Raw genomic sequence first — 12,221 nt, 5'->3', positions numbered from 1 at the left:
TCAGTTTCAGTTTATTAGCAGGAAGAAAGGTATTCACCACCATTCTAAGCTATTCATTTTTGAAAATGTTTAATTATCATGAAAATCCTTTTTATTCTTCTCAGCAAAAATGAAAACTAAAATATTTAATTTCTTACCTCAACAAACGCTGGAGATCCATAAAGTGCTACGTTAAGATTCAAGGGACCTTGATCTGTTAATAATGTTGCTGAAATACACAACATGCCACCATCAGTTCATCTGGTCATTTTAAAATGCAGACATGTTTGAACTTTCAAATATGAAATGATAACATTTTAGACTATGTATTCAATATTAAAATATTTTATGAAAATACATGTTATTCCATACATTTCACGCACATAGGTGTTACCACTGTGTTACCTGACCACCACTATCCATTCACAATTTGTGTATACTACTTACTCTGTGTGTTACCATCCATTGTGTAGTGAGCTGACAATGTGAACTGTTTGTACTCGCGGTCCATTCCTGCTTTCTGCCAGTAGGAGTCAATCTCTGTATCGGGTATTTGAACGTTGTAGATCCTCACCTTATAACACAAATGGTCACACCAACAGTTATTGAACTCTTTAAAATTTAACAATTAGTGTCCATTTTTCTGGTCATTTATACTGAGTAATGTCAATGAATTAACAGCTTAATGTAAAATTGTCAGAACTTTGGCTTGCTGTAATGGCCTAAAGAATTCTGTCTCCCCAAATATTAGAGGTTTGAAATACCAAATGAAGCCTACATAATTTCTATTTATCAAGTTTAATTGGTGAAATTTATGAAATTGAACCAATTCCATTAGCTTATAATACCTGTAAGTGACTTGATGACACCATAAAACATCTCAACTTGAGATTTCCTCACGTCGAGATTTTCCTCTGCTGATATCTCCTCAAAAACGGCTTGTATAAAATTTTCTCAAGGAACAGGAGGAAGTCCTCGGCTAGGATGTCCTGAAATTCCTTGAGGAATTTTCATACAAGATATTTTCAAGGAGATATCAGCAGAGGAAAATCTCGACTTGAGGAAATCTCAAGTTGAGATGTTTTATACAAGTGGGGCCTGGTGTCATCAAGTCACTCACAGGGATTATAAGCTAATGGAATTGGTTCAATTTCATAAATTTCACCAATTAAACTTGATAAATAGAAATTATGTAGGCTTCATTTTAAGGATAGTTCTTTTATAAAATTTCCACTAAGGGATAAGAAATGAGCAAGAGTAAAGTTGCTCTGATAAAAATACCATACCTCATCAATTTTGCCATTGAAGTAATTACTGCTGTCTCTTCCCATATACAAAGTCAAATTAGGATCCTGGCAAAAAAAGGCAAAAATTTACCTATGTTTTAATGTGCTGAATGTAAGATATAGATTACAGATAACATTTATCATACAATTTACAAAATGTTTCATATTTACCACAAAAGGTGAGACTTGAACAGATTACATACCCATGTCACCTCTGCCATTGTAGTATTCTCTACATCCTTGGTGACACCACCATCAGCACCATTAACAAACATGGTCAGTGTTCCCTCTGCAGACAAAGCATGATTTAATTTTAGCTGTAAAATTTCAGTATTAATTTTTTGGCTGCATATTTTAACTGTGTTGGACCCTGAAGATATTGTAAGTGTCCTGTTTCCTTATTTCACGTGTGCAACACATCAAATTTGAAGCAGGCATACATATCAATGATTGTTTAATGATAAACATTATCTGTTGCAGATCTTAAAATTATATTTAGTGGTGCTGTAAGTTTTCATAATGAAACTAAAAGAGTGAAATGTTTGCCTCATAGGACACAAGGGTTCAAATATACATGTTAATGTAAAAGCAATCATTTTTTTTATATCTCAACTACTTGGAAGGTTGTGTGTGGCTGTGATACTCACATTGATCAGAATTTTATGTGATGGTTTGTGATACTCACATTGATCAGAGTTTTATGTGATGGTGTGTGATACTCACATTGATCAGAGTTTTATGTGATGGTGTGTGATACTCACATTGATCAGTTTTATGTGATGGTGTGTGATACATTGATCAGAGTTTTATGTGACAATTTGTGATACTAATATTGAGCATTCTACAATGTAGTGTGTGACACTCATGTTGACCATTGAAGTGTATGACAGTGTGATAATCACATTGAGCAGTTTTATGTGATGGTGTGTTATACTCATGTTGAGTGTTGTATCGTGTGGCTATGTGTTGCGACAGTGTGTGATACTCACGTTGAGCGTTGTATCGTGTGGCTATGTGTGTCCAGGTGTCAGCAGTAATTGTCGTACTACCATCTACAATATGTGACCCAATTTGTGTGTGGAAGGTGCTGTCCTCTATAAACAGACACAGTTCCTTAGACAGGGTACACAGGATTGGTAGTTTGGTTGAGGGAGCACTACTCGGTAGGTAGATCCAGGCCTCAAAAGTAAAACTGGAAAATGGAGATGAGAACTTCATTTTTTGTATACATAGGCATATGAACATTGAATATTATGAATGCAAATACATAACAAAACTTAGATAATTATCAAATTTTTCATTTTTTAACACACAAAAAAATGAATAAACAAACACCCTCTGATATGACAGAAATCATCTAATTATAGCTCAGCAATTGATGAAAATCAGTTCTGCTTGAAAATTTCTTTTGGTTATGTGAAATTAATATATAACAGATTTCAGCCACATTTCAAGCATTCCTTGAGGCACTTTATGCTATATATGGCCACAAGAAACAGCATACCTTTTCACTATAGCCAGGTTAGAAAGATTAGCTATTTCTCCATAGGTGTTTGATCCTTCGAACTCCAAAGCATAGTTCAGTCTGTTTAGAGAGAGAAAAAAATTAACACATCATAAGATAATATCATTTCCTACAGCTGCCCTTTCAACCCTCATTTACACTCTGTATCATCATTTCCTAGGAAAGATGACCAATTAAGCCTGCATCTTCTACTTAATTGGTTTACCAGTGCGATATCTAAAAAAATCCCTTGTTTCTAATATATACACCCAGTAAGTATTAAGTGTTAATGCTGAAATTTTATTCTGATTTGTTTTCATATTCAAATTGTGTTTTCTGCTACAATTGTATTATGTCTCCTGTGCCTGTGAATCAATGATATTCATTTTGTGGTAGTATAGAACAGGTGCTTATAAACGTAAGAGTCAACTGAAAGAAGACTTACACAAGCACAAACTATCATAACTCCTTCAATTTTTCAGGCCCTCTTCCTGCTATTAGTTTCAAAGAAAAAGATATTTCAACATGAGGTATATAAGTATGTAAGAATTATTGACATACCATTTTATCTCTGAAAACATTTGAGAAGATTTACCTGTCTGTACATCTGTATTGGAGGTTAGACCACACTGACTGGGTCTGGTTATAAGAAAACACACCTAAGCGTCCACCATTGATAGCAACATTGTATATGTAGCCAGAATCGGCAATGGTTGTCGTTCCTTGTTCTATAAGCACTCTGAAACGATAACACTTTTACTTAAATTTTAAAAGAAGGAAAATGACCAAAATTATCATCTTAAAGCATGGTAAAATGGATATTCTTTCATAATAGTATTCTATAACAGTACATTGGCAAATGTATCAGTGGAGACCTCCTTCTTAGCTGTGTTAATAGACCAAAAACACTGGTTAACTTTCCTGAGGAGACCAACAGATCTAGAGGTGCTTGCTTTGTTGAACAAACAATTCACTGGTTGACAAATCCAAGGAGGCCCACAGCCAGGCTTTAATGCAAAGAAAGTTCACTGGTTCACCTACGGAGGAAGCCCATAACAAGGCTTTGTTGCAAAGACAGTTCACTGACTAACATACCTGAGGAGGCCTATAGAGACGATGTGTTGTACAGTCAGTCCATTGATTAACAAACCCAGCAATGGAGGCCCACATAGGGACTGTGGTGTATATACAGGCCACCATTAAGTAACCTAAGAATTTCTCAGAGGGGCTGTGCAGAAAAAATAATTCACTGGTTCACAAACATAAGGGCTGAGAGCCTGTGTAGTATATACAGTTCACTGGTTCACTCACCTAAGGGCTGAGAGGCTGTGTAGTATATACAGTTCACTGGTTCACTCACCTAAGGAGGCCCACTGAGAGGCTGTGTAGTATATATAGTTCACTGGTTCACTAACCTAAGGAGGCCCACTGAGAGGCTGTGTAGTATATACAGTTCACTGGTTCACTCACCTAAGGAGGCCCACTGAGAGGCTGTGTAGTATATATAGTTCACTGGTTCACTAACCTAAGGAGGCCCACTGAGAGACTGTGTAGTATATATAGTTCACTGGTTCACTCACCTAAGGGCTGAGAGGCTGTGTAGTATATACAGTTCACTGATTCACTCACCTAAGGGCTGAGAGACTGTGTAGTATATATAGTTCACTGGTTCACTTACCTAAGGAGGCCCACTGAGGGGCTGTGTTGTACAGTCCACTTGTACCCAGTAATACACTCCCAGCCAGTTAGAGTTGGGTCCTGCCAGAGGAGTGTAGAAGTGTCAGCAGTGTCACATCCATGATACAGAGCTTTTGCGTAATTTGTCCCTGGGGCAGTGGTCGAGTCTATCAGCTGTAAACAGGCAACCATTGTTATTTAAGGAACCAAATAAAGAATTTACATTCTTTTTGTATTTTTCTGTTTGTGGTGATTTTGAGGATTCTCCGACATATATCTGTTCATTTAATTATAAAACATCATTCATTATTGTTATGCTGTAAGGAAATAAATTTTCACATGTCCATATGTGAACTATTTGTTCATCTGAACCTGTCTATATACCTTTGTATGAATGCTTACCCAGAGTTGCACCCCTTTGATGCCGCCACGGTCTTCAAGGTTGAAGTGGATGTGTCGCCAGGTAACAAGATAGTACTTTGTATTACTTTGGTAACCAACTATCAACCCAATCGCTCCGTAGCATTCTTCTAGATTCACAAAAGTTGTCCCAGTGAGGGTCACATGGTCAAAGTAGTGGTTTCCTGTAAATAACAGATAACACAACATGAACAGAATCGGAATTTCAACTGATTTTATTTTTCAGGTGGTTTAAAACAAAAGAAGATTTCTTTGAAATCAATGAGTTTTTACTGTCAACAAGAGATCCCAGAGTGATGTAGGGCATTTTGAAAAGTCCTCCATCATCATCCAGGATATATTCAAACCGTTGGGATATTTCTATTTTCAGATACTGTCACTACAATAGACTCATAAGCTAATACATTTGACAGATATGTCTAAAAGTTGACTTGTAAATCAGGGAATATTCATTATTCATGAAAAAATCCAAAATTGTTTACAGTCAACAGCTTGTTTCAGTCATCAGATAACTCTTGCACAATATTTTAAACTCAAAATATCAAAGACAGAAACTGAAGAATCTGAATCAAAGATAAACATAATTTCTCAACATATATAGGAAGAGGCTCACCAATGAGAGCAACTGGTTTCAGTGTTGATTGCATTTGCCAGATCTCCCTCCCTGTGTCTTGTATTGACCACACTGAGGCGTTCTCTGTCGTCAAATCTGGGTTGAGATCCAATGTGATGTAGTTGGCGAATGAAGTGACTGTAATGTCTTTATTCTTTGGACAGACATCGTTTACATCCAGCACGCTATCAAAGTCAAGGTCACTCTCACAAGCATCTCCTCTGTGGTTTCCTGTGTACAGGTGAAGTTTATATACAGATAAATGACACTATAAAATTCAGTAATAATCCTAAACTCAAAAATTACCATTCTTAGTTTGTATAAGATAATGTATGAGATTATCAATAGAATCTTCCATTCCCTTTAGAATGAGATGGGGGATATCACCCTGAGGGGGAGATGATTAAGTCTAAGAGAAACCATTTTCAATATTTCATATCCTTGAATTCCAGGGTAAGAGAAAACCAGGGTTTTATTAGTAATTATGTCCGACCCATCCTGTCATAAAACTTACCATCAGTGTCTGTTTGTGCAGCATTGGATACATAAACACAATTGTCCACTGTGTTGAGAATACTGTCACCATCTATATCAGTATCACAGTAATCTCCTAAAACACAACAAGATTAGTCTGTTTTCTTATCAGAGAAAAAATGTCTCCTAGTATCTTTTTGATAGCATCTAAACAACAATTTATGTGGTTTGTGGTGAAATGTGTCTGTAAAGTACATTACTTTCAACAAGACAGCACAGAGCAAATGACAATGCTTTGAAATGTTGATGAAAAATGAGTTTTAATAACTTAAACGAATGTTCTCATGGCAAAAGAATCATTCTCACTTTGTTGTAAATTATGAAATATATTACTTTTTTTAAGTGATACAAACAAGTAAAATTTATTGAAGTCCTTCAATGCTAACATCATTTCATCAAACAGGCGAGAGAGACTATCATCATCAAGGTATAATGATGATTATAATTACAAAGGTTATAGAGTCAATTTCAACAATAAGTGTATATAGGTATATTTGGATTTGTACCAACCTATTCCATCCCCATCTGTGTCTGTCTGCTCACCATTTGCAATCTCAGGACAATTATCAAGGGCATCTGGGATGCTATCTCCATCCCTACAGAACATAAAGATGTTTAATCCTAATTCATATAAATGTCTACAGGATTATCATGTTGATTTCTTGGCCAGTTGATGTAATTTTTGTCCTTTTAAATTCTTGGTGTTAAGGGAAAGAATATATCCAAATCATGCTGCTAGATATCTATATTCACTTCATGACATATATATATATATATATATATATTACAAGAAAATTTATTTTTAATTTTGTTTTTGTTTTCCCTCACTGAATTAATGCTCACTCAAAAATTAAACTAGAAAATGTCTGTAAGACATGAATGCCGGCCATAAATGGCGGGGGCATAAAAAACACTAAAGTCTTAGAATATGTCTAAGGCATGAATTTTCCCACTGAAATGCACAACATCACCTTTGACCTCAACTTGACTTACGACCACCTTAGTAACAGGTTAAGAACTTGATGAAAGCCAATTCTAAACTGGATGAGATTGATAGACACACAACAATATTGTCCCTCTCATCTAAACTATACAGGAGAGTTGTTGTAAGTAATGTATAATGAGTTTTCTTGAAAATGTATAATTTTCACCATTTTTGCCATAAGACTGAAGAAGGAGTAGTGAGGTGAGAATTTCAATGATGAAAAGTAAGTAATAAAATTATAATAATATTATAAAACGGTGAAAATATTACATTGCTAAAATTACTGATTCCAATGTTGATAGAAAGCCATGAAATTTGGCAAAGATATTGTTGTACCGTATCTGTGAGTATTTTATATAAATAAGTATTATGTAGTGATCTGTTTGACTCACCTGTCACTGCCATCACAGACATCTCCGACAGCATTCTCATTGGTGTCTGTTTGTGCAGCATTAGCTACTGATGGACAATTATCACAACTATCACCAACAGTGTCTGAATCTGTGTCGGTCTGTGCTGTAATGTACAACAAAATGAATTTTTGTGAAAACTAGAACAGTCATCTGGGGAGGCCAACTCACATACCCCACTACAAGTGCAAAAAGGGGCATAAATTTCAGAAATGGGGATGTAGCTCAACCTGATACAGATTAAGCACATTATTTTTCCAGGCCTGTAATCTCTTGATGCCTCTAAAAGTAACAGCAGTTTTATTCATCGTCCTTAATTAGCAAGAATGCTTTAATGGATGTTACATGTGTCCTGGAGATTTTCCATCTTAATTACCTGGATTGGAAATATATGGACAATTATCCACTCCAACAAGGAACTCTGGAGATTTTCCATCTTACCTGCATTGGATACATATGGACAATTATCTGCTTTGTTAAGGAACTCTGGAGATTTTTTATCTTACCTGCATTGGATACATATGGACAATTATCTGCTCCATTAAGAATACCATCCCCATCAATGTCAGTATCACAGACATCCCCTAATCCATCTCCGTCCACATCAGCCTGATCAAAGTTGGCATTGTTGACACAGTTGTCACAAACATCTCCACGACCATCCCCATCTGTGTCCAGCTGGTTCACATTAGACACATACGGGCAGTTGTCCTAGATACAAAACATGTACATATTTATTTGTTAATAAGCCCATGCCTGCTAATAAACCCACCCATCTCTTGTGGCTGCTTGTCCAGCACATAGAATTACCAACAAATTCTATTTTTCTGCTATAAGCCCCTTACAGGCACTGAGCCAAAGGTTAGGTCAACCTCCAAGCTTATTGTAAGATAAAAAAGGTAGATAAAATGCCATATCTACAACATGTAATGTTAAGTTTACCGCAAATATTCATACTGATCAAGTGAAAGTTAAACTTACTGACTCATCGAAGAAGATATTATCATTGTCGGAGTCATAGTCACATATGTCGCCTTCTGAGTCACCATCACTGTCCTCTTGTCCACTGTTAGCCTTGAGCGGACAATTGTCCTAAAACAAATACCAAGACATTTTTCAAAAAAGTACGTCACAATCTATCGACTGAGGACATTCTGGACTTAAGTTTTCCACCCCGACTAAGTGTCCAGTTGGTAAGTTTTTCTCCAGTATATTTGTAGCCTGAAATTTCAGGTTACAACTATTTTACAGCCCATTAAATACTTTCTTGTTAAGAACTTCTTAAAGACAACTATCCTTTCACCTTCACACATTTTCTGGAGGAGCAGGATTGTCCTACGTCTGGGTTTCCATCCACATCAGTGTCTTCTCCACAAATATACCCATCTCCTGCCCAGCCTGCTTTACACTGTAAAAATATTAAACAAAGACCTGTACATATACAAGTCAGGTAGATGTCATTGAATTTCCTATTTCTCCAAGATTTTGCAATTTTTATAACAAAGTCTTCCATTAACATTTCTAGCATAAGGAGCAGAAAGGAAACAAAAAAAAGAAAAAGTAGACATGGTTTTAAATTGATCAATAAGTGCAGTTTTCGGATTAAGGCTATATTCTACTTATGCATATCAGTGCAGACTTTTTTTTTCTTTTAGGAGATGAAAGCTGTTGATAGTACCTCACAACGATATTCTGCTGGACCAGTGTATGCACAGTCGGCGTTGGAGTTACAAAGGTGGGTCCCCGCTGCGCAGTAGTCAGCCAGCCTACAGCCACTAACAGAGTCTCCTATGTAGCCAGTCATACAAAACCCACAGTAGTAGCTCCCCTGTAAATAGATATTTTACAATCAAGATAGAATCTTTCCTGTAACACACACATTTAGCAATGGATCTTTTTCTACAAGACATCAAATGTTCTCGATCTGGTATACTGTACAGAAATTTGGTTATAGGGATGAAATTTTCACTGTTTCACAGTACTGTATCGTGACTGTAAAAATCTAATCCATGAAATAATGAGACACATGTGTACTGTATGTCCTTTCACATCCAGCATAATGAATTTTCTTCCTTTTGATATAATTCAATTTTAAAGAACATTGTTAAAGTTTTGACTTGTGAAAATTCATAGATGCTTACCACGGTATTGTAGCAGAATGAATTGGCATTACATCCGCCATTATTGACAAGACATTCATCTATATCAGCACATGATTGGTTAGCACTAGTCCAAAGAGTATTATACAGCTCAAATGTGCGTCTGTGTATCTCCATGGAGAGTGCATCCTCGAAAGTTCCTGTGTAGCCGAAGGGACAGGCACTGCACTGGTACCCTGGAGAAGTGTTTATACAGGCGCTGTTGTTCCAGCATGGGTTGTTTAGTGTACACTGTAGACAGCAAGGTCCAATAGAAAGTTACATAGCCTATTCTACAGAGCTAGGGAGTCCAGATATCATTTGTTTAGTACACCAATTCAAAATGACAAGTCATAGAGTATCTATGTTGATAACCTAAGATTTTATGTCAATATGGATGCTGCAATACAGCAGATTTTCTAATGTTTTATAATTTCAGAGTTAATCAGCATTCAAACATATAAAATCCCCATATATAGAAAACATGTGGTCAATGTCTTAGAATATATGCTGAATTTTGGCGAGCCACTTTTGTTTTACTCTCCTTAGTTGTAATATGAGTTATATGCTATGAGTGGTATAACATTTGTAAAATCACAGCTATGAGTGGTATAACATTTGTAAAATCACAGCTATGAGCGATATAACATTTGTAAACTCACAGCTATGAGTAGTATAACATTTGTAAAATCACAGTTATCAGTAGTTTACATAAAACTTTGGTATACTCATGATCACATTTCTGTAAAATTGACTCACATAGAAATTACACGATCCTGGAACATCTTACAATCATGTAATCATATCGTAAATTTTTGTGTTTAGAACATTTTTATTAAGTATGATGTTTCGAACAACCAAATATTCTTGGCAATATCTATAGAAAAGCTTTCAAAGGAATTTTAAAATGTATGTTTAAGATCTTGGTGCAATTCTTATTTACCTCATTGATGTCTGTACAAGTGATCCCGTCTCCAGTGAAGCCAGGCGGACAGGAAAGACAACCTGCCGTGTATGTGCCTCCATTTTTCATGTTGTAACACAGACTGCTGCTGTGACAAGGAGAGCCGGACACTAGACATGGACACTCTGCTGTTGAAGGACAAGCCACACAAGTACTGCCAAGTGCATCCGAGTATGTATTTGTTGGACATACATCACACCGATCCTTCATAGTGGTGCTGGTATAGCCTGCTGGACAAAATTTACAGGACCCTTGTGCCTTTTGGTCCTGGTAAGTCCCTGCCACACAGAGCTGACAAAACTCTACAAATAGATCCAGATATGTATGGAATAAGGTATTTTAATGCTTGACTGTACACTTTCTGTTATCAATACTATATATAGCAGGTTATGTTAGCAAGCTATGTGAAAATTGTTTTGTTCGGACTTGTCAAAATTCGAGGGTTAAGGATTAGGGTTGTCAATTTCAGCAGCTGTCCAACCTAAATTACATATCTAATGATTCATTTACCACAGGCATGCTCCTGGTTAGGGAACATGGGTTTTGCTTTAATTCTGGCAAAGTTTTGCAATATAGACATACAAAAATGCACAAGGTACTTAGTTTTAACAACGCTCACTTGCAGAACATGCTACTGTACTGTCAGAATTGGTTTATATAGCACTGTTTGCATATGCATACATGTGTATATTCACTCCACCCAAGTCAAACTCTGACTTGTTATGTTCAATACAAGAACAGAGGATGTTAAGGGGTAACATTTTAACATGTTCGACTTTAGAGATGCTTAGCAATTCATCATTACGTGTATCAAAACTAGTCGCTAAACTACCTAAAAACTTAACTTTGCTAAAATAACCACCTATTGATGATATATCAATAATCCTATTTGTTAATAGTGAAATTTGTCACTCAAGTGTAGAACATAATTTGTGTTAAATCTTAATGTGACCGGCTGGCTTATCAGACAGATAGTTTAATTGCTTACTTAGTTTTAACAACGCTCACTTGCAGAACATGCTACTGTACTGTCAGAATTGGTTTATATAGCACTGTTTGCATATGCATACATGTGTATATTCACTCCACCCAAGTCAAACTCTGACTTGTTATGTTCAATACAAGAACAGAGGATGTTACGGGGTAACATTTTAACATGTTCATCTTTAGAGATGCTTAGCAATTCATCATTACATGTATCAAAACTAGTCGTTAAACTACCTAAAAACTTAACTTTGCTAAAATAACCACCTATTGATGATATATCAATAATCCTATTTGTTAATAGTGAAATTTGTCACTCAAGTGTAGAACATAATTTGTGTTAAATCTTAATGTGACCGGCTGGCTTATCAGACAGATAGTTTAATTGCGGTCACCTTAGTGTCAGAATCATGCCGTGAAACATTGGCTGGGCATGCTCTCCACCATGGAGACATTAACTGGTCACGGTTTAATTGTAGATCAGTAGAAGGCACTTTCCCTATCAGAATTAGATTATAATTGCTTTAGGATAAACTTTAAGATCACAGCAAATAGAGTCAGTCCTGGTGTGGCCGTGGAAGGAGTAACTTGTTAAGCTCGATACTCAGGCCATACATGTTATCATTGTTGTAACTTGTGTTAATACTCAACATTTGTACTTGAGAACGGTTGTTGCTGGTCTTTTGTATAACATAAGGATAGTACAACATAGAGGGGTAACATATTC

General features: G+C 36.2%; 1 protein-coding gene across 1 annotated transcript; it reads right to left on the bottom strand.

Moving 5' to 3' along the window:
• Positions 1 to 418: 418 nt before the first annotated feature.
• On the bottom strand, positions 419 to 11,048 carry LOC132557140 (cartilage oligomeric matrix protein-like). The gene is made up of 19 exons (XM_060221630.1): positions 11,021 to 11,048; positions 10,490 to 10,812; positions 9,550 to 9,798; positions 9,087 to 9,236; positions 8,712 to 8,816; positions 8,390 to 8,500; positions 7,915 to 8,119; positions 7,391 to 7,514; positions 6,524 to 6,609; positions 5,994 to 6,089; positions 5,480 to 5,710; positions 4,849 to 5,030; positions 4,448 to 4,620; positions 3,365 to 3,508; positions 2,770 to 2,850; positions 2,255 to 2,457; positions 1,469 to 1,554; positions 1,266 to 1,331; positions 419 to 553 (listed from the first exon to the last, which is right to left on the bottom strand). The coding sequence occupies exons 1-19, from the start codon at positions 11,046 to 11,048 to the stop codon at positions 419 to 421; spliced, it is 2,778 nt and encodes a 925-aa protein (XP_060077613.1).
• Positions 11,049 to 12,221: the final 1,173 nt, after the last annotated feature.

Source organism: Ylistrum balloti, unplaced genomic scaffold (assembly GCF_031769215.1).
Source record: "Ylistrum balloti isolate Yb309-2 unplaced genomic scaffold, AGI_CSIRO_Ybal_v1 Utg370630, whole genome shotgun sequence".
NCBI lineage: Eukaryota > Metazoa > Mollusca > Bivalvia > Pectinida > Pectinidae > Ylistrum > Ylistrum balloti.
Note: the sequence above shows the minus strand (reverse complement) of the source record. Positions and strands in the feature narration are given on the sequence as shown.